General features: G+C 43.6%; 1 protein-coding gene across 3 annotated transcripts in view; it reads right to left on the bottom strand.

Annotated features, from left to right (window-relative positions):
• Positions 1-806: 806 nt before the first annotated feature.
• The window catches only part of MACO1 (macoilin 1), a 139,502-nt gene continuing 113,730 nt past the window's right edge, over positions 807-26,578 (bottom strand). For 2 of the 3 annotated variants that reach the window (XM_033954102.1, XM_033954100.1), the window contains exons 8-11: positions 25,861-26,043; positions 21,078-21,198; positions 11,586-11,760; positions 807-4,515 (exon numbers count right to left, since the gene is read on the bottom strand). In XM_033954102.1, the coding sequence (XP_033809993.1) occupies positions 4,313-4,515; positions 11,586-11,760; positions 21,078-21,198; positions 25,861-26,043 (682 nt within the window). In that variant the 3' untranslated portion in view covers positions 807-4,312. Of the gene's footprint in view, positions 4,516-11,585; positions 11,761-21,077; positions 21,202-25,860; positions 26,044-26,578 lie in introns of all 3 variants that reach the window. The other variant, XM_033954101.1, reaches the window with a different exon arrangement.

Below are 26,578 nucleotides of genomic sequence, written 5' to 3'. Positions count from 1 at the left end.
GCCGGAGAAAAGAAATGATGATTTTATATATTCAAAGAAAAGTTAAAAAGAATAAATAAAGATTATTAAAGACTGGGCTGACGAAGAGTTTAGCAACTGAGGTGGTGTGGTGCCCAGTTGCAGTCAGAAGGTCCATACAAAAATAAAATACGGGACTGTATGGATAATTGATCCTCAAACTTAGTGGATTTGCTGTAATCATAGTTCCTAAGAGACTTAGATGGAACAAAGTATTTGAATTTACAACAGGTGACATTCTTTAGTTGAGCAGTAAAGAAGCTAGCATTGCTGACTTTTGGGATAACTGCCTGTTTTTCTGCCTCAAATATTACAATAAACATCACATCAGAGATGCAAAGAGATTTATGTAATATATTAAAATAGCAGAGGTCATTCCACCCCCTGAAAGTTGTCGGCCCGAGAAGAGAATGATTTCTTGACACTTTGGGCTTTTACTAAGGTGCTACACGTAAAAACCAACGCCAACTCAATGGTGGCGTTAACATCTAGGGTGCGCTAAAACCGCTAGCACTCCTTTGTTTCAATGATATGAAACAAAGTGTCAAGAAAAGTGTGGAGTAACTTGAACGTTTCATGGCTCCACATCATTCTCTTCTCGGTTGGGCTGACAACTTTTCAGCAGCCCCTCATATATTCTCTGTGGCATTACATTACATCACTGAAAAGGTGTAAAAGTCATAACTGAGGTGATTTAGACATGGTTATCTTTCCTTCTTATGTTCTTGTCCTGATATTAATTTAGACCAAATGCTTAATATCTGCAAACAATAAAACACATTTAAAAATGTGTCTGCAAGAAAATGTTTATTCTTTATAAACCCCACAGGGAAAAAAAAGCAGCCAAGACCAAGTAATTTAACATAAGACATGCCAAAAAAGACAGCAAAACTGGGGTGGTGGTGGAGCCGGGGTGGGTGGGGGGAGAGGGATGAAATTTTAAACACAAAGTGACAATATTACATGTTCTGCACAGAGCTGGAAAAACCTTGGACATTTTTGAATAACACTTTCATGGCGACAATTACACAAGATGGTTCAAAAAAGGCATATGGACGGCAACATACACACCCCTGCTAATGCTAAAAGTTTTATTCCAAAAGAATATCTGATGAAAATTATGAATCCTTAATACTTTTTTTTTTTAATACACCTATCTTATTCCACTTCTTTTTTAAACGAGGCATACATGTCAATATGAAATCCTTAATCAGGTCAAAGAACTTTGTCCTTCTCAAGACCACTGGAAGTATGCCAAAACATAATATCTGGTTTATAATTTTGCTATGTGTCAATACAATGTATTTTCCCTCACCCACCCAAATTCTTAAGCAATTTAAAACCTACCAGTGCAAACACCGTTTACAAATGTATAGATACATACATTTTGACCAAAAATTTTATATGATTGTAAGAAGTCCTTGGCAGAGAAGCTGATAATCTCAGCTCTCTTAATTGTCAAACACAAGATGATTTCAAAGGTAAACCCTTCTGCACTCTCCCGCCACTCCCACAATCTGAAATGCAGCTGTTGTTGTTAAAGCAGGAGTCCGTTTTAGCGAGATCAAAGTACACTAGCAGTAAATGTACTTGTATATTGCTTGGGAAATAGGGGTGAGGAGGGGCAGAGAGCAGGTAAGAATAATTAAAATACATGATTTTTACTATAACAATATTACTGACCCCCACCCCCTTACCATATATACTCGAATATAAACAGATTTTTGGGCCAATTTAATGACCCAAAAATGGGGGTCTCCGTTTATATTCAGATCCTCGGGTCTGTACCCATCCTCCGTGCCTGCTCGGACCTGTTGTAGGCCTCCCTTGGGCCTGCCTGAAGCCTAGTGATCCAGTGGTGAGCCCGGACAAGAGCAATCCTTCTCGTGTCCTGTCACGGACAACTCTAAACCATCCTGCTTCCCTGCAGACCTTACCTTTATAGCCATGGTGGTCCAGTGGGACAGGAGTGATCTTCCTACATTCCTGCTCCAAGTTCCCGTTGCAGTCTTGTGGCAAGCATTTTGATCATGGTTCTCATGAGGCAGCTTAGGAAGACTGCTCCTGCCCCGCTTCACTGCTAGACTACCGGGGCTTTAAAGTTAAGGTCTGAAGGAGTCAAGGAGGGCTGGGTGCAAAGCAGAGCACTTGAGTCAAACTTTTCCCCTCCTGTTTTGGGAGGAAAAGGTTACCTCTGTTTATATTCGAGTATAAGCACTTCACTTTCTCGTATTTCAAGTTTGAACTGTGAGCCTTCCACTTAGAAGGCAGATGTGGCTCTGTTCCATGAATAATCTTTATTAGTCATTGCTGCCCAATCAAACAGGGAAAAGGAAGAGTGGAAATGTCCAATAATTTTTCCTACAATTAAGTGTTCACTGCTTATTCCATAGACACACACACAAATCTAAAATGCACCCAGTTAGGGTGGGTTACTGCTTTAACTAACTCCACCAAGGTAGGGAACCTATTCTGGAGGATGAATTACATTAGGAATCATCTTGTTCTTAGTGAGAGGCAGGCAAGCAATCAGATCTTCCCAGGGGAATATGAAGATGTGATCAGCTTTTTCTTTTTTTGGAGGGGGTGTAGAAGAGGAAGAAAAAAGATGAGCAGTGGTTGGATGCATAAATTCCCCCTAGAGGCTTACCGAATTTCAGTTTGTGTTTCGGTGACAAAACCAGCCTGAAATTCAGATTCAGATTGTTTTGGTTGAAAATGTTGGTGCATTTTTTGGCTAAACCAAAACTGTGCTGTACATCTCAAACCAGTGGCTTACCCAGTAGGGTAGGGCAGTGGGTGTTGTCTGCCCTGAATGCAGGTAGAAAGGGGGTACAAGCAATTGTGGAGCTACAGCATATGTGTGTAGCTGTCTGATCTGCGGATCCTCTGCTCCGGGACAGGAAATTGATGTCAGAGGAAGCGGAGCTCAGCAAAACCGCAACTCCAGGACTGCTCACTGCACACCCTTATTGCTTGGGTTGGGGGGTGATGCTATGCTCCAGCTGGCAACCAAGCTAGGCATGCCACTGTCCCTACTCCTCCCCTAATACAAGGAACAACCCCCCCCCAAAAAAACCCCAAACAAACCCAAAAAGCTTACTGTATCATTGGTGGTCTAGTGGCTAGTTTAAATCAGGTGCAATTCCCAGTTGCTCCTGCCCATGCCAGCTCTACCGACAAAAGAGCTGCTGGGATCACCTTCTGTTTGGAGCAGGGAAAGAGAGGGTGGGGGCGGCTCCTGCTCAGGTGCTGGGCCAGTTTTGGTTTCAGTCATCCTCTGCTTCCCCTCCTCTGAGCTACCCAGTCCAGGAATAAGCTGAAGAGATCCACTCTCACTATAATGCTTTACACAGTGGTAACAGCAGCCGCAGCATGCTTCCAATGAAGTAATGCAATCGAGGAAAGTTGCCCAACACTGTAGATGACGGGGTGGGAGCAATTAAAAAATTCTGTGTCATGAACAGTTCCACGTAGGTGTATGGATTGGAATCAGAGCCTTTATGAACTTAGAAAGAAAAGGAAGATGGTAGTGACGATAGAAAGGGAAGAAAAGAATGTTTTAAATTAACAAGTTTCCTCTTGAATATCTTTTTCCCAAGGCACTGTGAACAAGACCATTCATTTTCAATTACTGGGAAAAAAAAACACTTCTGGGAATAAATATTTCACAATACTATCACCAGGATATTATACTTATAATCTGTCCTTTGCTATCACAATTTTAAAACACTGCCCCTTAAATTTGTTTGGTCCATTCAGGGGTACATCAATTATTTTTCCTGCAACATGCATCATCCTAATTATTTTTTTAATAGTTAGCTAGAAATCAAACCTTTCTTCAATTATTTAACCCTTTCATTCTCATAACTAGAGAGCTGTCATCCATCATTCCAACGTTGTCGCTTATGTCTCATACTAGAAAAGGGTTCAGAGTCAAGCAAAGCATTGAGCTTTCAAGAGGAAACCATGCTGCAACACTCAGAGGTAAACATAAATAAATTTGGCTACCTGAACCCAAAAGTTGAGCTATTTAAATAAACTGGCCGGGGGGAGGAAGAAAGAAAAGAAAAAAAACTGAAGTTCTGTGGGGTTTCCTAAAAAATTTACAAGAGAACAAAACTGATGGGCAAGTCTAGTCAAAACCGCTGATGTTATCTTTTTTGTTTGTTCGCTTTTGTTTAAACTACAACAGATACAGTCTCACACAACACAATTTTATCTCAACTGCAAGAGACAGTCTTGTGTGATGCCTTCTGTTTCACAAAACTGTAGGGTAAAAGAACATTGGCATTCATTTCTTGAGAGGTTGGTAAACTGAGGCATTGGGATCAAGTCCAGATGGGCTGGTCTCCACAAATTTGGAAGAGTAATGTGGGGAAACCGGGCTGAGGGGGCTGGTGGCTGCTGTATACGTTATGCTAGGCATGACTGCCATGACCTCTGCTATCTTCTGTTTCAGGTCCTTGATTTCTTGATCTTTCTGTATGATTTGCCCTGAAAAACATACATCGTATCAATTAGGACAACAAAGTAATGAGCAGCAGGTATCAACAGCATACAGCTTACTTATTGACATGGCATAGGAGATAGAATGGGTACAAATAAAATGAATTTTTATTTAGTTTCGAGGATGAGGAGCAGCAGCAAGATAAATTTGAAGCTCAAATAAGATCTGTGCTTCTGTAGTAGGTGGGGACAGAATGCAGAGAACAAGGCAACAGCTAGAGCACTAGAAACACGAGTATCTCTTCAAAGGGGCTCTCTGCAGACACTAAGGGAAAGTAACCAAATGGTAGTGATTAGAGAATGACACGGGGGAAAAATTTGTCCCTGTCACTGCCCTGTCCCCACGACCACCGTCCCTGTCCCCGCAACCACTGACCACTATCCCTGCAGCATCCATACAAGCCTCAGTACTGCAATATTTAGCTTATTCCTTCCTTATAAATCAAAGTTCTGGCTGCTGAACTAGAGAAAGATGTTCAGCTGGCAGGGCTTTGTTTATAAATTTTTATCAACACAACTTATATACTACTTTATCCTAAAGCAAAAAATAAAAATAAATAGAAAATTTTTTTCTACTTTTGTTGTCTGGTTTCTGCTTTCCTTATCTTCTAGTTATTGTTTTGTATGTGTCTGACCCTTGATCTGAAGGGTCATTCCTTCCAGCCACTGTCTGTCTTCTCTCTGCATCTTCCATTTGCTCTGTTACTGTGCCTCTCCCTTCACCCCCCCCAATTGGTCTGGTACCCATCTTTTTTCCTCCGCTCCCTCATAGTCTGGCATCTCTGTCTTCTTCCCATCCAGCGTCTTCTCCCCACTCTTTGTCTTCCCCATTTCCCTTCAGCGTCTTCTCCCCACTCTCTGTCTTCCCCATTTCCCTTCAGCATCTGTTCCTTTCCTTTCCACCACCTCACCGCCTTTCAGCACCTCTTGTGCGGTCCGAGCATCTCCTGCCTTACCTTCTCAGCCATTTTAAGTTTAGAGAGCAACTTGCTTAAGCCGCAAACAGAAATTGCGTCAGAGGAGAAGCTTCCGCCCACAGATGCATGCGACTGCAGGCAGACTCTGGCAGCTTGAGCAGTTGCTATCTAAACTTAAAATGTGCTGCGAAGGGAGGGAGATACAGAAGATAGATTCAGCCGGTAGGTAGGAAGGAGGGAGGTGGTTGCGTATGTTCCTTCCCTTAAATGCAGGGTAAGGCCATTCACTGCTCCACGGGGCGGTGGATGGCCTTATCCCCGTACCCGCAGAGAGCATTTTTTCCCCCTCACCGTTTCCACGGGTAAGAGCCACCATGTCATTCTCTAGTAGTGACAACTCCTTCTAGCTGATTTCTTTTAAACTTCTTTTCCCTGCTTCTGCCAGTGGTCCCATACAAGCCACATCCATCCAATGCCTTATTTAGTATCTTAGCTGATGAACATCACTGAGCAGAGCAGGAAATACGTGTGCTAGTACCATAGGCTGGGGGGGGGGGGATAGTGTTCCATAAAAGCCATGTCCTTTCCAAAATTTGTCATGTGGTTAAAACTGGAATATGCGTTGTCAAAAGATATAAAGGAAGCACCTCTGGTACAAAATTATATATAATCTTCTCCCTGTTTTTATCAACTGCAATGTTTTGTTTAAGTATGTACTGTATATGTATTAGTGTTTAATAATGTGTATGTATTTGCTGTGACCCGCTTTGTATAAATCGGGATACAAATGAATAAACTCAAACTCATCATGTTGCAGCTTTTAATACGTGGAAGTAATCGAAAATGGTAACACTGGATTTATCTGCTTAACACAGTACACCCAAATGGCTTAATAATGCAGTTGATTGGTTCTAATCTTTATTAGAAGTGAGGTTTTCTAGAAGGGGTGTTCACTTTTTCACTCTATAAGCCCGGAGCCTTGTCCGATTGTTCCCAGGGTCCAATCAAGGTGGGAATATCTGTGTTTGGCCAGCAGGATGTTAAAATGTTTAGGCATCATCTGTTTGATAGGCTAATTGGGGTCAGAGATGAGCCAGATTGCTTTAAGTGGATTTCTATTTAACAAAAGATAGCCTGGTATGTACAAAGAGAGTGAAGCATTGTGCTGGGCAATTGTTTTTGTGAAATTTGATAGATATTTGCTTTTTTGTAGATGATCCCATCAGCCCTGAAGCAGTGGTTTGTATACTGCAAAATATTTGGCCATCATTGAAGGGATAATTTCCTTCACAAAATAAGTATTGTTTCCATTTTGTTTGCGAGATACAGTAGTAAATGCCTTGAAAGGCATATTGGTTTTTTACATGGATTGTTTGCAAGAGGCTGACAACCCACCCCTTGCAAGGTATTATCATTGCATTATTTTTCCACTCATGGCACAAGCATCTAAGGTACATTTTTTGAGTCTATGATGGATGTTTTCAATGTGTGAACTCAGTAAGAGCCCACAGCTTTATCTGAGGCTTTTTCCTCCATCCACATTCTAATAAGATGTGAGCTTTATTTTCTGTAGTGTTATGTGGATATATCAATTTGACTTGTTCTTCCAGTCCTTCCTATCTTGAAGCTTTGATCATTACTATCTTTAGGATGAAGACTAAATCCACATGCCAAGGAGTTCATAAGAATACTCAGTAGATTAAAGTGCCAACCGAAACAAAAGCGATGACAAAAGTCTCCCTGAAACATTCCTTGCTGGATCATGATATTAAGAATGACACACTGTTCAACTTCATTCGTCAGAGGAGGTATGGTTTGCTTCACTTTCAAGGTGGACACTGTAATAGAGAATGACACGGGGAGCGATCCCCGCAGGGAGCTGCGGCGTGGCTGCGGTTTGGCTGCGGGTTATGGAGACTCCAAAGCCAAATCGCCGCAGACACGGGGACAAAAGTTTTCACCGCCCGCAAAAACGGTGAAAAGATTTGTCCCCGCAGGCCAATGTACCCCCTTCTAGGAACCGCTATTTACCTGTGTTTCACCGTGCTCCTCATTTGTCAGATCAACCCTTCCTGCCAATAGAACCCGCCCCCCCCCCCCGACGATCGCCGGCAGGAAGGTGCTCAGCCCTTCATGCCGACAGAACCAGCCCTCCCCAACGATCGCGGCAGGAGGGTACCCATCCCCTCCTGCCTACCCCAACAGCCCCCCCGACGATCGCAGCAGGAGGATATCCAACCCCTCCTGCCAGCTCCCCAACAGCCCCCCTATGATCACTGGTAGGAGGGTGCCCAACCCCTCCTGCCGGCCCCCCCAACGGCCCCCTATATCGCCAATAGGAGGGTGCCCAACCCCTCCTGCCGGACCCTCCCCCAACAAACCCCGCCATCCCGAAACACCACCCTTAGTCTTACTTTCCAAGTTGGACCGGACAGCTCCTCGCTCGTCTGGCCAGCAGGCCTGCCTCCGTCCAAATGAGGCGGGCCCGCCCCTCCCCTCCCCTGCCTAACCCACAGGATCCTAGGGCCTGATTGGCCCAAGCACCTAAGGCCCCTCCTATAGCGAGAGTGGCTTTAGGTGCCTAGACCAATCAGGCCCTAGGATCCTGTGGGTTGGGCAGGGTAGGGGCGGGCCCGCCTCATTTGGACGGAGGCAAGCCTGCTGGCCATACGTGTGAGGAGCCGTCCGGTCCAACTTGGAAAGTAAGACTAAGGGGGTTCCGGGGTGGGAGGGTTCGTTGGGGGGGGGTCCAGCAGGAGGGGTTGGGTACCCTCCTGCCGGCGATCTTAGGGGAGGCCATTGGGAGGACCGGCAGGAGGGGTTGGGTACCCTTCTGCTGCGATTGTCGGGAGGGCCGTTGGGGGGGGGTCTACAGGAGGGGTTGGGTGCCCTCCTGCCGTGATCGCTGGGGGGAGGGGAGACTTGCAGCCGTAGCCGCGGTCACTATGCTAATCACGGCAGGGAGATCTTTGCCGTGATTAGGTACAGCGGCCGCGTCTACTTACCATGTAGGCTAACATTGTAAGCATTAAAAGTACATGTCGTGTTTGTTTTTGTATAGTTATTAACTAATATTTAACTAAGTTTTAAAGTTTTAAAGAATGTTTCCTTTATACGTAAATAAAGAAAAGTATATAAAATCGTACCCGTTTGAGGCTTTTATGTATGCAGCGGTGACGGTGACGGGGCGGTGAATGGGGTTGCAGTGGCGGTGACGGGGCGGTGAATGGGGTGGCAGTGGCGGTGACGGGGCGGTGAAGGGAATGGCGGTGATGGGGCGGTGCAGAGGATGGTGAGACGGGGACGGGGCGGTGACGGGGACCAATTTTTTCACCGTGTCATTCTCTACACTGTAAGTTATCAATCCAAGATTCATTTTGTACATTTGTAGACAATTTTCATCTAAGAATGTGGGGTGCTACCAAATAGTCAATTCTTGCTATATTGAGATTTCTGCTTTTCTTAGTGACCATCTTCAGTACTAAGTCTTATGATTGTGTTTCATTATTTGTATCCAACAGCATGACTAGATCCAGAGGATACTGCCAGCACTGGTGGACTAAACATGATTTTCCTCAGGCTATGGCTGGATTCCAGGACCATGAACAGAAGACCATTGATCAAGGAGTGGATTGCAGAATGGGCTCTGCCTGGTCTGTTGTGTCTAGATTGCTTTTGTTGGTATTCATTGCTTAGATATGCTGAAGCCAAGTTTGCAATCTTTGGGACTTCTAAGTTGTCTTGTAAGGTCTTTTAGAACAGAAACTGAATAGTGTTCTTGTCATTTTGGAGATTTACTGAAGTCAAAGAGGGCTGGAGTGTCGGCACTATGCGCTGAGGCAATGAGATTGAAGGACGAAAACTGAACTCATGGAGGTGGTGAACCTTCATTACTTACAAGTTGTTCAGCTTTGTAATTTTCCCTAGAAGAGGTACTTTTGGTAGATATGTTATGCTTGACTTGCTATATTGCCCTGAAAAGCCAAAACAAACTTGTTGAGAATGTAACTATGAGAAAAGTCCCAACACCCACCCTCTAATTTCTTTGAAGAATGTAATTCTTGACTAAAACTAATATAGGATAGAGTTCTGGCTTAATATATCTCCTATTTAATCAAGAGATACTGTGTTTTGGACTTTTTGCTACAGGCTTGAAAATGCATTCAAATGTTAAATGGCATAGCAACTACAGCACATCTGGCGAGTTAGTATATAATTTTGCCAAAAATTTGAGTTACTGTGTTCTGGCATTTCAGAGAACAGTTGTAAGAACTGTGAGATGGTCCTTAAGTAGACCGTATCATTTTCATGGGGAAGGTTTCTCATAAACTAAGGGCTCTGTGAGATTTTTGGTATCCACAGCCATTTTGTGTGAGACCATATTTAGATGAAGAAATACTGTTCTTTTGATTGGTATCTGTGAATCCTCCCCGTACGAGGCAGGTAGCGTGATCATTGTTGTCTGCCTTGCCTTTCCCTCGTCTTTGTTAGGTTTTGATCCTATGCACTTCTGTTTAAATATGCCCTTTGGTGCTGATTTAAGCCATGAGGGTTTGGGTTTTTTTTAACTTTTTCTCCATTAGTACCTTTACTGGACCCATTAGGTATGCTGAGCCTGGTCTGTTAAATTTTATAATCCTTGCAGGTAGCTCTAGCTAGCCCACTGGAGTTGCAGGTTTAACATCTGCTCTTATCTCCATTCAGGCTCCCCATTTCCCCCAATCGTGTTTTTGAAGTCATAGCTAATTTATATCAATTGCCAAGCTAAAAAATATATTTAAAACTGAGGTGTTCAGTGGCTGCTGTTGGCATGGGATCCCTGGCATGAGTAAAGTGGGGTGGGGAGAGGGGGAGGATGGTTAATAGAGTGTGTCTAAGGAGCCATCAGGGATGACTTCACTGCAGTCGTGTAGCTCATCCATGTCTGTTACAGAGAAAAGCCATTATCCAGAATTTAGTAGAAGGCCCCAAGGAAATGAATTAATATCATTTACTTAGGACAGTTAGTTACTACAGAAACATTAGCTTGCTCAGGAAGAGCTACTGTTATACAATCCAACACAAATACACCAATAAAAAAAATCTGTCACTGTTGGACTGCATTGTTGTCAGCCAATTTCAGAAGATTAATTACTTTTGTATACAAAATGTTTTCCAGTTTATGGATGTTATTTCTTTAGCCTGAACACAGCAATCCTTTCCTGCCAATACTAGGTAGCTCTGTACAGGAACAGGTAGAATTAAACAATCCCATAATGTGGAATATACAGTGTGTACCCTTTCTAATTAGCATTACAGCAATTTGTTTGCAAGAGGCTGACAACCCACCCCTTGCTAGGTATTGTCATTGCATTATTTTTCACTCATGGCATAAGCATTAAAGGTAAACTGAGTTAAAAAAAAAGCTCTGTTAGATTTTGCGCCTCTACGAAAACCTACATATTATTTTGCAAAGAAAAACAAACTTAAGAAATCACTTGCATCAGGTATGTTACTACTTGATGCTAACCCTCCCCTCAAACTCCCCCCCAAATAGCCTTACTGGGTCAGACCTTCCATCAAGCCCAGTAGCCTGTTCTCACAGTGGCCAATTCAGGTCACTAGTACCTGGCCAAAACCCAAAGAGTAGCAACATTACAGAATCTCAAGAGTAAGCAAGATTCTGGAACCCCAAATAGTAGCAACATTCCATGTAGAATCCCCAAGTAGTGGCAACATTCCATGTTTCCCCCATCCAGTGGCTTCCTCCATGTCTTTGTCAATAGCAGACTATGGACTTTTCCTCCAGGAAATTGTCCAAACCTTTCTTAAAACCAGCTAAGCTATCCACTTTTACCACAACCTCTGGCAACGCATTCCAGAGCTTAACTATTCTCCGAGTGAAAAAATATGATGTCAAATCATAGCCACAGCCCAAAAGATGCACCTTTTATTATTGATCCCTCACTTACAGAAGCGTTACAATATGGTATCTATCAAAATCATGTGTCATGCTGAAAAGGTATGTCGTCTATGAAGGCCAGACACAAGGAGCGATACAGACTGCAGTGCTGATAAATGGTTTGGCTCTACATGTCAAACAGGATAAACTTATTTGTTCATTCTCATTTCCAGAAGTATGTTAACCAGACCACATCTTACCTTGGGCAATCTCAAGCTGTCGCTTTGCATCTCCCAGTGCAGAGAACAAATCCAGCTTGATTCTTGTCTCTGCACTTAGGCTATTTTCTAAGTGCTGTGTTTTATCCTGCATGGCTGACAGTGCCGACATTAACACCTCTGTATCCTTTTCATTCTCCTTGTATTTTCGCAGTTCCTGCGGTATCCACAATTACAAATGAAAAAAACAAAACAAATGTTTTAAATGCTACCGAGCAACAACTTAAAATAAAATTCAGTCTTGCTAGCACAAACAAGCTTCTAGACAGGAGGAGAAGTTTCTGTTCTCCCCGTTACATAATGCCAGTCCAGAGCTGCTTTGTATTTTTCTTGAATATGATTATGAAAATAAAGCTTGAACAATATCTGGATAATGTAATGGCTTTTGCCCATTTTCTCAAGTAATGGTGGAAAGCAAAAACTTTATAGGACACCCATAGGATTTGCTGGCATTTCATTTTGCTAGTACATACTGCTTGCACTTGCCAGCCCTGCCTCTTAAAGTATGTCAGAGCAACTGTACTGTAAAGCATGGATATTTTTACCGACATAGAAGGAATATTAGTTGCAGCTAGCAATTCTGCCATGGCAAAAGTTGTATGAAAATCAAGTAGAGCAGAGGTGAGTGCATGCTGAATTCAGATTATAGATATGCATTCTTGGATGGTTTTATACAATTGCTAGGCTCAATAGATGCTAACAGCCCTGTCATGGGGAGGAATGTTATTTCTACTATACTGCTTGTAATCCTGAAAGCTATTGACATAGTGTATACAGTCAAGTACAGCAGGTATTTTTCAGTCCCTGAAGGGTTCACAATCTGTTTGTACCCCAGGCAATAGAGGGTTAAGTGACTTCCTGAAGACTACAAACAGCTGCAGTGGGATTTTAACCAGGCTCCCCTGGTTCTCAGCCCTGCTCTAACCGTTAGGTTATTCTTCCAGTCTTGAAGGGACAGCTCTTAGTATGAGGACTGAAGAGTTCAGTAAGTTGCTTCAAATTCTTTTGGGATGACCAAATGATAGCTACTGAAGCTCTATTCCATTTTGCGTAATCAGTACAGAATTAATTCAATTTTGTTACAAAAACAATAAATTAAAAAAAAAAATAAATGCTCCAATTGGTTTCTTGAAATTCCAACACACAACAGTATAAAGTTTACTATGCAAGTTACCCTATCCATCCAATATCAATTAGCAAAATGCTGGAACTAACTACTATTTACACTATGATCTTGTGACCACTACCTCAGGTTCAGAAAACCTCTAAAAGCATTTCTGTATCACGACAGGGAGCAAACCCAGAAGTAACGGTAATTGTAAAAACACATTCCTAAACTGACAAAAAGAACCAACAATGACCTACTTGTAACTATATAGTTGAAACTATGACCTAACTGTATTAATAATTGTATTGATCTACCTGTACTAGCAACTTTATTGAATGTCCATGTCAATCTGTCCATTGCAACTTCCTGGATAACTGACCCAACCTCTTGTAATGCAATCCAACCTTGATCTGAATAGGTAAAGATTAACTTAACATAACAAATATATTAAGGTAAGATTTGTATGGCAGCTCTCTGGAGCTGTACTCGCATCTTCATGATGCAATGTTGTGTGTGTCTGTGGATGCAGCTGCCAAATGGCGTCTTCTCCAGGCTAAAGCAAATCCAGTGAAGTATGGCTTCATCAATATTAATGCTGATAAAATTCTTGCGCATTAGTTTTCTCTGACTCTAAGTGGACAGGGCTGTCCCATCATGTATATTTGTAATTTAGTGGTTCTCCTATACTCTATTTTTGTTGCTAGATAAACATCTATGAAAAGCTCTACGAGTCAGCAAGCAAATTCTTTATCAGTCCTTTGGGCATTTCTCCTCAAGTCATTCAATATTTGGTTTTACATTTATGCTGCCGATATATTGCTGCTTTATCTGTGTTCCCCTTCGAACACTGATTTGGGTCCCCTTCAGACCGACTCCAAGCATTGTCAGAATGGCTTGTGGATCATAAATTAAAACCAAATCCAAGTAAAACAACTGCTTGTTGGATTACAGGTTCTCTTACTTAGACCACCAGTTCAGAAATAATCTTTGCTCAATCTGCCCATTATACCAGTTCCTTATTTTGGTTACTCAGGCGTTTAGATAGATTAAAAGTTAACTTTTGAACATCAAACTGATGCTACTGTTAAGGCAGGTTTTTTCACTCTGCATTCCTTACAAAGACTAAGATATTTCCTTGACATTGCTTCATTATATACGACTGTTCATGCCTTTTTAATATCAAAACTTGATTATTGTAATATGATTTATGCAGGCATTCCTTTACAACAAATTAAGACTTCAAACTTCCAAATTGCCTGCTCATTTTCTTTTCAAGTCTAATAAATATCATGTTACTCCATTGCTTTACCGTCTGTAACTGGTTACCCATTATATTCAGGATTCTTATTTTGGAGTTTCAAGCATACCATACCATTCAGGTTCTCCAGCTTATCTTTCCTCATCAACATTCCTATCCAGCATCTCAGATATATGGATTCTAAAAGATTGGTACTTCCTGATTCAAGGTAAGCATACTTATATACGCTTTGAACATACGCTTTGAACTTATGGTATAGCGGTATATAAGAAATAAAATTATTATTATTATTATATTCAACTAGAAAAACAGCATTTTACTTTTTAGGCCCTTCTCTTGAATTCAGATTTGTTTGGAACAATCATTTGTTTGGTTTAAGGCTCTCTTTTTTTTTTTGCTGTCCTTTCCAAATGGCTAAATATTTTATTGGCGGATGCTGAAATGAGTTGTAGGCCGAAATTTGGGAGGGGACCCTAAAGCCCTCTACTAAACCGTGCCGTCTTCAGCTTCCAGCAGGCTTAGTGCTTTCTCTAGCCAGGGGGAAGTTGCTCTAATTGTACTCCTTGGCCTAAGACCATCCCTGGCATGTGTGATCTTTATATTTTGCAAAGTACAGGAGGAAATGAATCTTTTTATTTTTTTTTGGTATTGTACTATATGGAAGGTGTGGCTTCATGGGATTTTTGTTTAATTTGTTTATCATTTCTAGTCAGTATTATGTATTTGGCATTGTGTTCTGTGTGTGTAACCGAGGTAATCTGTTAGGATGAATTTTCTGTGTATCATTCAGTTTTCCTGATAGTGGCGGGAATATTGTGAGGGGAGATGGGTTTTATTGATCCTTTTTCTGTATTTGTGATTTATAAAATGTATGTGTGTACTGTGATTGTGATCTTTCCTGTCATTTAAGGACATTCTATTTCATTATGCAATTTTAGTTTTGTAAACCACTAAGGTTCTTTTTTTCGTACAGGCGGTATAGCAAGTACAAAAAGAGATTTAGGTTCTTACCTTTCTAATATCTTTTCTAGTAGATAGGTGTGTCATTCTGGACAGATGGGTAATATCCCAGTGCTTGCGAGCCGTGCAAAAAGAATTCACTCCAGTTTTTGAATCCTTCACCAGAAGGCTCTGCTGCTTCCTTCAGTTTGCCCCAAAGCAGGCAATAGCCCCACAGAGGAAGACATATGAAGGAGGAGTATGGCTAAACTCCTCAATCAACAACTGTTCTGCTCTGAAATCATCATAAACAAACTGGATTGTTGCATGACAATGTTTAATCAGAAACATTTGTATTGTGCAAGTGCAATCCCCAAAGTGTTATAGTAATAGTATAGGCAAACATCAGTTTGAAATCAAACTTTCCGATTGAGACAGCAGGCAGGTGCAGGACAAAAATGACAGGGCGGGGGTCCAGAATGACACACCTATCTACTAGAAAAGGTAAGAACCTAATCTCTTTTTCTAATGCAATAGGTGTGTCATTCTGGATTGGCGGAACGTACAAAAGCAGTCCCAGAATTCTAGGATGGGACCATTGCGCCAGCCCATAACACCAAGAACCCAAAGGTGGAGTTCTCCCTTGCTGCTACATCGACTCTGTAAAACATATGTAGAATGGACCAAGTTGCTACCCTACAAATCTCCTCAGAGGGAGACTGCCTGAGTCGAATGCTACTTTATGGAAACAGGCTGCTTCCTACAAACAATATATGCTGATGAAATGGCCTTACGGACCCATCTGGAAATTGTGGCCTTGGAAGTCAGTGCACCCTGTCTAGCTGAATTTGGAAGCATGACGAGATGTTCAGAGCCTGAACTCTTTGGTGACCTCAAGACATTGTAAAAGCAAAGGAAGCAAGAAATTTCAAACCATTTTTCCGATATGTGAAAGGGAAACAGCCAGCGAGGGAGGAGGTGGGGCCCCTGGATGAGGATGACCGGAAGGGAGTGGTGAAAGAGGAAAAAGAGGTGGCTGGTAGGCTAAACAAGTTCTTCTCGTCGGTCTTTACAATAGAGGACACATCCAGTGTGCCAGAACCGGAAAAAATCTTCAGGGGAGACCAAGAGGGGAAATTATCATGCATGGAGGTAAGCCTCGAAGACGTTCTCAGGCAGATAGATAGATTAAGAACGGACAAAGCTCCGGGCCCAGACGGGATCCACCCGAGAATACTAAAAGAGCTCAGAGATGAAACAGCAGAGTTACTGCAGCATATTTGCAACCTGTCCTTGAGAACAGGGGTAATCCCGGAGGACTGGAAGATAGCGAATGTTACACCGATCTTCAAAAAAGGATCGAGAGGCGACCCGGGAAACTACAGACCGGTGAGCTTAACCTCTGTTCCAGGGAAGATGGTCGAATCAATGATCAGGGAAGGTATCAATGAGCATATAGAAAAAAATAATCTGATGAGATCAAGCCAGCATGGTTTCTGTAAAGGCCGATCATGCCAAACAAATCTACTGCATTTCTTTGAGGGGATAAGTAAGCAATTGGACCAAGGTGACCCAGTAGACATTATATATCTAGATTTCCAAAAAGCCTTCGACAAGGTGCCCCATGAACGCTTACTGAAGAAACTGTGGAGTCACGGGATGGGAGGGAACGTGTACAGATGGATCAAAAATTGGCTGGCGGACAGGAAACAGAGGGTAGGAGTAAAGGGGCACTACTCTGACTGGATAGGGGTCACAAGTGGTGTTCCGCAAGGGTCAGTGCTGGGACCATTGCTGTTCAATATATTTATTAATGATCTAGAAACGGGGACAAAGTGCGAAGTTATCAAGTTTGCGGATGACACAAAACTCTCCAGCAGGGCCAGAACTGTTGAGGAATGCAAAGAACTGCAGAGCGACCTGAACAAACTGAGTGAGTGGGCAAAAAAATGGCAGATGAGCTTCAATGTGGAGAAATGTAAGGTATTGCACATAGGGAAGGGGAACTCCATGTACAGCTATACGATGGGAGGGAGGGTACTCGGGGGAAGCAGCCAAGAAAAAGATCTGGGGGTATTGGTGGATAACACAATGAAGCAGGCGGCACAATGTGCAGCGGCATCAAAAAAAGCGAACAGAATGTTGGGCATTATCAAAAAAGGTCTCACTACCAGAACAAAAGAAGTTATCCTGCCACTGTATCGAGCAATGGTGCGCCCACATCTGGAATACTGCGTCCAATACTGGTCGCCATACCTCAAGAAGGACATGGCAATACTCGAGAGGGTCCAGAGGAGGGCAACGAGGATGATAAAGGGTATGGAGAACCTTTCATATGCCGAACGGTTGGACAGGCTGGGGCTCTTTACCCTGGAGAAGCGGAGACTGAGAGGGGACATGATAGAAACTTATAAAATCATGAAAGGCATAGAGAAGGTGGAGAGGGACAGATTCTTTAGACTAGCAGGGACAACTAAAACAAGAGGTCATTCAGAAAAACTGAGAGGAGACAGATTCATAACGAATGCAAGGAGGTTCTTCTTCACTCAGAGGGTGGTGGACACCTGGAACGCGCTTCCCGGAGAGGTGATAGGACAGAGTACAATTCTGGGGTTCAAAAAGGGACTGGATGATTTCCTGGAAGCAAAGGGAATAACAGGGTACAGATAGAGGTTTACCTTACAGGACATTGAGCGAATAGGGTATGGATATTTTAGGTTAGGTAGGGAACACTTTCAGGTCATGGACCTGGGGGGCCGCCGCGGGAGCGGACTGCCGGGCACGATGGACCCCTGGTCTGACCCGGCAGAGGCAACGCTTATGTTCTTATGTTCACTCTTTTAAAGTCCAAATTCTTCAGAATCCGATACTTCTTCTTGGAATCTGTGAACAGAAATGAGGCAATCTGACTTCCTGATTGACATGGAACGCCAAAATAAACTTCGGCAAACAAAGATGGTGGGACGGTGCACCCCAAAACTCCAGCTTCAATGAATTTAAGAAGATTCTCTGCAAGAAATGGCCTATAGCTGCGAGATCCTTCTCACTGAGGCAATGGCCACAATAAAAACACTCTGGAGCTTCAGGTCAATCAAAGATGCTTCTTTCAGAGGCTCATGACAAGCTCGAGACCCTGCAAAACCACTGTAAGGTCCCCAAGAGGGGAATGAAGGTTTAACAAGGCCTGAGAAGAAGTGCTCCATATTAGAATCTGGCTATGTCTGGATGAGATGCCAATGTAGTTCTTCAGTCACGAGCTGAGTGCTGCCAAAGCACCTGGTGTCTTAAAAATTAGACTGTCCAGAGCCACCAGAGGCTGGCGGTCTGCTGTAAGGTAGAGAGGTTTGTTGACAATCTGCCAAGCTAGTCATGGAATCATCCAGTCCCACTCGGAACATTTGATTCTTGAAAGGAATTATGTGGAGGTAACATAGTAGATGACAGCAGATAAAGACCCAAATGGTCCATTCAGTCTGCCCAACCCGATTCAATTTAAATTTTAAAAAATTTTTCTTAGCTATTTCTGGGCAAGAATCCAAAGCTCTACCCGGTACTGTGCTTGGGTTCCAATTGCCGAAATCTGTTAAAACCTACTCCAGCTCATCTATTCCGTCCCAGCCACTAAAGCCCTCCCCAGTCCATTCCCCACCAAACGGCCATACACAGACTGTGCAAGTCTGCCCAGTACTGGCCTTAGTTCAATATTTAATATTATTTTCTGATTCTAGATCCTCTGTGTTCATCCCATGCTTCTTTGAACTCAGTCACAGTTTTACTCTCCACCACCTCTCTCAGGAGCGCATTCCAGGCATCCACCACCCTCTCCGTAAAGTAGAATTTCCTAACTTTGCCTTGGAGGAGGCAGCTCCAGCCCACTGCCTGATTCAGCATTCTGTGGAGTGAGATCAAAGAAGTCGAAACAGGGCTCATGACTTAGAAGATGTAGAGAGCATCGGCTACATAATTCACACCATCCTACTGGAGCTGGGACAAAGGCTAGCCCTTCGTCAGCTCAAGACTCTGCAACCTGGTATGATGGGTGCATGACACAAAAGAAGCCACAGCAGCTGTGTTGATTCATAAAGCCAGTGCTTTGATTTGCCTAATGAGAATCACATCCACTTTTCAGTCTACATAACCTGTAAAACCCTGCCTCACGCACTTGTCAAGAACATGTGCCTTGTAACCTGCTCTACCAAGGAATCTACCTTGGGCTGAGTGAACAACTGCTGACACCCCTCTGCCATCAGATACAACCAAGGCAATGTCATGGCTACTGTGAGAGATCCTGCAGGAGCATCCCAAAGCTCAGGGACAAATACAATTATATCAGGATGCCAGGAAACGCATAAGAATGGCTATTATTTTGTTCATTATAGAGCAGAGAGCACAATAAACCTGCTGGGAAACCAAAATGAACTCCTGCAAAGAATTAGTAATATCTCTAATAGAGCTGAGAGACTGAACAGTCAGCTGACCTTGAGAGTGTACCCTTGAATGAAGACCACCACCATATCTGGCACACTCGCAACTGCCTGCGACCCTGCAGATTCCAACAAGGAAGGCTCACTCTGTGACAGTAAGGGCACAGCAATAGACCCTTCATCCTATGAGACTCCCTCAAAAAAGGCCCACCAGGACCTGGCCAGCCTCTGAACTTGAGGCAGGTGTGCCCTGAGAGTATGAACCCCCTCAGGCAACTCCTGGTATGCTGCCAGACTATCCCTATGAATTTTGGCCATCCTAAAAGGTTGTCCACATCAGATTGACAAATTCCGGAGAAAAATTTTTATTATGCAGTTGGAGTCTCCTTTAGATGACTCCAGTTTGCGTCTCTTTGGTTCTGCAGCCTCCGTACCCCTGTATTTAGAATGACCACCATTCTAGGGTTTTTGAAAGAATTTAACCCCAACCAACAGACTGCCTGACCGTTTCTCGGCCCTAGAGAGCAAAGGGGAGGCTAAGCTGACTGCTCCTGTGCTGCGTGACATGTGGTGCACTTCAGGTGCCCATCCAGCGCAAACCTAGCATGAATTAGGGTTAAAAAAGCTTGAGGACTCTATCCCTTCCAGTTCTGAGGCAAAAAGAGGTAATTGGAGCTTCCAGATAACTTTGAAAAAAAAAAAAAAAAATCAATCAGGAAATCCAAGATGGCCACGGTGACAGTGTTTTTGCACCACAAAACTGCTCCAAAATGCTTAAACAAAAAGAAAAAGCTAGCAATTTTAGAGGTGGGGGAGCCTAAATGAACAGGCAGAAACTTTTAAAATTAAGATTTACAGACACCCCCCTGATTTTCCTCATAGGCTATAAAAGCCTTACTCACTGTGACCTGTGCTGCAGCCTGCCTCAGATCCAAAGGTAGCTGGATCTGGGAGAAGAAATCACTGCCTCAAAATGGAATGTTTTTCCAGTACTGAATCTTCGTGCTGCTAGTCTGACCGGTGTCTGACCAAGCCTCCAACCTCTGCGGACCCGTGGATGTGCAAAAGGGGGGAGAAATGCAGCTGGCACCCTGTTAGACCCTGCTGAGCCCCCTATGGATGCCAAGCAGCCTGCGCTCAAACTCCTGCAATGCAGTAGGCGAGCAATGCTACAAAGGGAACGGACCCCTAGTTACAAAAATACTTCTGCCTGTCAGTTGCTACAAGGGGAACGAACCCCTAGCTCAAAAATGAGATCAGCCCGTCAGTTACAGACCTCAATCTGCTTCACCTCCATGCAGGCAGAGCTGGACTCTCGACTAGGGAGATCCTAGCACTGAAATCAAGCAAAAAACCACAAAACAACCTCCACAAAAAAGACCAAAAAGACTGACAAAACTACAGGAATAAGCAGAGCAGATCAGAAAGACTCCTTCCAGCTCGCGTGCAAAAGGAAAAACTGAAGGGGGCAGCAGAACCCTCTGATGAAGGAGGAGGTTATTCAAAATCTGGAGTGGATTCCTTTTGCACAGCTTGCAAACACTAAGATATTACCCATCCATCCAGAATGACACACTAGAATAAATAATAATACGTAATCAGGGCGTATCTACTGCAAACCATATGCCGAAGCTTACTTCCACACTGCCAACCCCTGATGAGCACCTATCTTATCCAGGACCCTGTAAGCATCAGAGCCAGTTTAAAAACTGGCCTCAAAAATCAATGCAGCACTCTCTCTTTACCTGCACTTTCATTTCTAGTTCTCGTATCTGGTCTTCTTTAAGTTTCATGTCAATTGTTAACTTCTTGCACTCTGTCTCTAGGTCTCTTATGCGTGTTCTCAGAGTTTCGGTACATTCTCCTCTGCTTGAAAATGAAGGAACAGTAAGACCAGTATTATTTCATTCACTCTCTTCAAATGTGCATTCGAAAGCAGTAAAATAAATAGCAAATTTTCAGCATGGCATTAAATATTTTTCATGTATATATATATATTTCATGTATATATGTATATTTGTAGTCCACCCCCACCCACTTTTTTTTAAACTTGCAGTCTGAGCTGGGTTTATATATATATAGCATTAAATATTTTTAATGTATATATATGTGTATATATATATTGTGACCAGTCAGACCCGGGCTCTGCCAAGGTCCCAGTTAGGCCAGGAAAAAAAGTAAGAATAAAAACAAGGAAGGAAAATTCCAGGATCTCCCAGGGTTATATTTTGGGAGATAATGCCATTGACCACCAGAGGGAGCTGGATTCATCTGAGGAGGAAGTAGGTGAGCTTTCTTCGAGTCACCACCGGGGGAGCTCAAGAGGCCCCTGGACTTCTGCTGACTCACTCAGATCAGGCCACACCCCTAGGGTATGTAAGCCAGCAGTGGCATTGAAGCCAGCAGGCCGGTTAGGGAGGAAGTTCAGGCCTTGCCTTCCTAAAGATCCACCCGGGCCAAACAGGAGCAACAACCCTATGCCTATGGAACTGACAGAGGCTGGACAAGATGAAGACTTGCCACTGTTGAATGCAGAGCCTATGGAATGTCAGGAAGCTGGTGCAGGTTGTGAAGCTAATCATCCTGAGCCTATGCAGGTGGACTTGGCCTCATTATACAAACAGTGAGTTTGGTTTTTGGGAACTGTTTGTTTGCTGTGGGTTTTGTTTTGGATGTTGGCTTTAGGAAAGCTAGGAGTGTGTGGGGAGAAGTTTTGTTGTGACTTTGGGTGGGAATTTTGAAGGCCATTTCTGTGGCTGTATTTTTACAAAACCTGTACATTCTCCTTTCCTGGCAGTCATAAATGTTGCCAGAGGCTTTCCTCATTTTTCTTAAGGACTGAGAATAGAGGAAACTATTATCTTGAACTGCATTTTTTTTGAGTTACTGAATTACCTGCTTTGGAGCAGGCAGTGCTAGCTCTGTGGAGAGCTGTGAGCTCAAGAAAAATTGAGTCTTTATTAGGTGTGAAAGAAAGTTTTGGACTGCTTTATTTTCTTGCCATTTTTGACAGTTTTTCCTTTATGCTGTGTGAAATCCTGACTAATGTTGCAAAGGTTTGTTGAATTACTTACCTGCATGAAGGACTGAGTAAAATGAACTATTTCTATAAATAAACCCAATTGTTGGGACTTTATTTTGTTTGACTTTAATTTTGATTACTGCTGAGAGTCCAGTCCTGCAGGGTGACTCCATGTCGGGTCACACGCTGGTGCACTGTTTATTGTAACCACTGGGATTGCTATTGAGCCCAGCCCTGGGCTACAGTGGTGGCTACAATATATATATATATATACTAGTCTTTAAGCCCATTACATTAACGGGTGCTAGAAAGCAGCCCCTTTCCCTCTCCCCCTCCAGTTCCTCCCTGGCCCCCCTTCTGTCTTCCCCCCATAAGCAAAACGATCTGCCTCCCAGCACCCCCCCCCCCAAAGCAGACCCCTTTCCCTCTACCCCTCCAATTCCTCCCTGACTGTCTTTCCGTGGCCCCCCATTTTGTCTCCCCCCCCCCAAGCAAAGCTATCTACCTTCCAGCACACCCCTCTCCCAAAGCAGACCCCTTTCCCTCTGCCCCTCCAGCTCCTCCCTGACTGTCTCTGTGGCCCCCCTTCTGTCTCCCCCCCCCAAGCAAAGCTGTCTGCCTCCAAGCACAGCCCTTCCCCAAAGCAGGCCCCTTTCCCTCTCCAGCTCCAGTTCCTCCCTGTCTCTCCGTGGCCCCCCTTCTGTCTCCCCCCCCCAAGCAAAGCTGTGTGCCTCCAAGCACACCCCTCCCCCAAAGCAGGCCCCTTTCCCTCTCCCACTCCAGTTCCTCCCTGTCTCTCTGTGGCCCCCCATCTGTCTCCCCCCCAAGCAAAGCTGTGTGCCTCCAAGCACACCCCTCCCCCAAAGCAGGCCCCTTTCCCTCTTCAGCTCCAGTTCCTCCCCGTCTCTTCGTGGCCCACCCGATTTTCTCTTCTCGCGGTCTGGCCAGCTCCCCTAGTCCCTTGCCGCCGCCGCCACCCCCTTCCCTTCCTGCGATCAACAAACCTCTTGGCTCCAGCAGCGGCCGCAGCACTGTAAACACGCTGCTTCGCGGCCTCTACTGCCCCAATTTGCTCTTCCGTGTCCCTGATGATGTCATCAGAGACAGGAAGAGCAAATCAAGGCAGTAGAGGCGGCGAAGCAGCGTGTTTACAGTGCTGCGGCCACTGCTGGAGTCAAGAGGTTTGTCCACCGTGGGAAGGGAAGAGGGTGGCGGCAAGGGACTAAGGTAGCCGGCCAGACCACGAGAAGATAAAATCGGGTGGGAGGCTCAACGGGGATTGGGGGGGAGGGTCGAAGACGAACTGAGCCCTTGCTTTCTCCCTAGCTCCCAGTGCCCTACCGGTCTGTACACCGCGTTCTGGAGAGCAAGGAGTCCAAACCTGGCGGCTGGGAAGCAGGAAGGCTGGGGACTCGCGCATGCGCACTCCTGCAAAGCCACGGACATACATCTCAGGGATTTCAGATCACGCAGGTCTGAGTGCGCATGCGCTTCTAGCATTTTATTATATTATATATATATATATATATATATATATATATATATATATATATATATATAAATAAACAACCCAGCTCAGACTGCAAGTTTAAAAAAAAGTGGTTGGGGGTGGACTACAAATATATTGTGGCAAATTCTAAACCATGATACACCTTCTTTATCTTTTATTTATTCCATTTTCTATACTGTTCTCCCAAGGGAGCTCAGAATGGTTTACATTAATTTATTCAGGTACTCAAACATTTTTCCCTGTCTGGAGCAATGAGGGGATTAAGTGACTTGCCCAGGACCACAAGGAACACCTCATATAAAATGGCCCTTGATCTTGCATAAGCATGTGTTGAAAGCAAACCCACAGAAAGTACTTGTCCAAAAGGTCTGGAACTGGATTAGGAGAATTTTAAAAAACCATTAGAAGGGGTGCAGAAAAGATTGCATGACACATTATTAAAGCTGGCTTTTGCTAAGACTCTTAGTTTCTTACTTTTGTATCTTTTAAAGCCTACTGAAAAATAAGCATCCTGAACAAATATTTCAGCAATCAGAAGGTGCATGAATTTAATGCATGTGCTACTATTCAGGAATATTACTGCGCATACAGAATAAGAACCATATGAAAAACACCAAACAGATTATTAAAAAAAAAAGAAATGACCCATTTGCTACAAGAGGCTACTGGACTGCAACTGGCAATGACTATGAGTTGCTGTTTGCTTAATATTGGACCACCCCACCTCCCTGGTAAGCTAAGAGACTGGTGATTTGCATTATCACCGCAAGCAGAATAGTGCTGGCTTCAGCTTGGAAGCAGGTTGGGATTCCATCATTTAATGAGCTATTGCAAAACTGGATTATGTCTATTTGATGTCTAATTCACAGTGATGACAAGGGTAGAGGACACTTCTCCCTCCGTATCCGCGATTTCAGTATCTGCGGATTCGCTTATTCGTTATTTTTTGGCTACTGACTCCGCCCCCCTCAAATTACATCGTGATTAAAGTTCCTACCCAGAAACAGCGCATCATCTCCTCTGCCAGATGCTCTTGCCTCTCACAGCACAGAACTGAAGAAGAAACGCAAGTGCTGAGCGCTTTGAAAACGGATGCGTCTTTCACGCAGGCCCCTGCCCCCTCTTGTGACACAGAGCGGAAGCAGAGCCTGCACGAAGCCCAGCGAGATAGAGAGCTGCTCACATACTCAGTATTCGGCCCACTTCCAGGTACTTTCAGTTTCAATTGCAAAAACGCTGGCTGTTACAAAAAACAGCGAATAACAGAAAAAGTTATTTGCGTTTTTTTCATATTCGGAGGGAGAAGTGTACTACACTTTGCTTAGATATGGGACCTCTGAACAATTTGCTGCCTAGGTTGACTCCAGTCTCATCATTCTTTGGAAACGAGACTTGCCATTTGCCCAACTTCCTTAGTTTCTTATGCAGCTGTTTGTTATTAATTTTATAGCATTTGAAAATTCTTAACAAAATAAAAATTGGACACCCCCCTCCCCCGAAAATCCAAAATCAAACAACTTTCATGTTTGTCCAACCACAACAGAGAGGACCTGGGTTTGATTTTCAGGTTAAGTCTTTGCTTATTCAGTCAGCTGAGGATGCTGCAAACCTACAATCACAGCTGCTAGCTGGGGGAGTTTTGAGCATTTTGCAATGACATCTAGTGGCCGAATTTTGGCTAATGTTTGCAGGGCTCCAACAAGCACCTTGAGATATGGCTATGGAGGTACTGCTGCCATGATTTAGGAAAACAAATTGGGAAGGAGACCAGTTCTGACAGGGCTGAAAGCCTTGAAGATCAGAAGGAAACACTGGTCAGATATCCTTAAGCATTTAAAAAAAGCTTCTTTTTTCCCCTATGAAGGTGACACAATGTAAAGCTCCCCTGGCCTGTCTGCCTGTGAAGGTATGGAATCCCTGATGTGTGGCAGCCAATCAAGTGATCTGATTGGTTGTGCATTCTGTGGTGCTTTAGCATGAGGTGAGAGCAAGATACCTGGTAGCCGCATGAAATGCAACAGCACGAGCTGCTGTAGCTTCTTCCAACTTCTTTCTTTTTTTTTCCTCCATTAGCTGCTTTTCTACAAAGGCCCGTGCCTCTTGTTCAGCCTTTAGTTTCTTCTCCAGCTGACTGATGGTCTGTTTGTCTTTTTGCTTCAGTTGCACAGCATTATGCAACCTGTGGAGAAAACAAACCTGTTGAAGGTTTGCTGCTTCAGGCTAAAACTAAACTACTTCCTCACCCTTTAATAATATTCTTATTTTCTTCAAAAAATATCCATCTCCCAAACATATGTATATCTATAAGGTAGATATATATTTTTTTACATACATGCACAATACCTCTCCCACTCTAGATCTATACACACAAATATAAACTCCTCTCACAATGTATTTATGAAAACAAGCCTATTACTGCTCTTAGAAATAAAACCACCCAACAACGTTACAGGGGCAATAAGAGTATTCATCTGGTGGTGGTCAGTGTTTATATAAATGCTACATAATTTTGTGTTTATGTGGGAGGGAGAGGCCCTATAATGTAAAATTCTCCGAAAATGTGGAGCTGAGTTTTGCAGAACATGTTAGGTTTGTTTGGCTATTGATAGTTAAATGCTGGAGACCTTTGTAATACTTGTTAATGTAATGAGCAGTACCCAGCATAAGTAGATGGAAGCTAAGTAGTATTCAAAATGTTCGAGTTTGGACCATGT

Source organism: Geotrypetes seraphini, chromosome 8 (assembly GCF_902459505.1).
Source record: "Geotrypetes seraphini chromosome 8, aGeoSer1.1, whole genome shotgun sequence".
NCBI lineage: Eukaryota > Metazoa > Chordata > Amphibia > Gymnophiona > Dermophiidae > Geotrypetes > Geotrypetes seraphini.
This window is presented reverse-complemented; position numbering and strand designations above follow the sequence as displayed.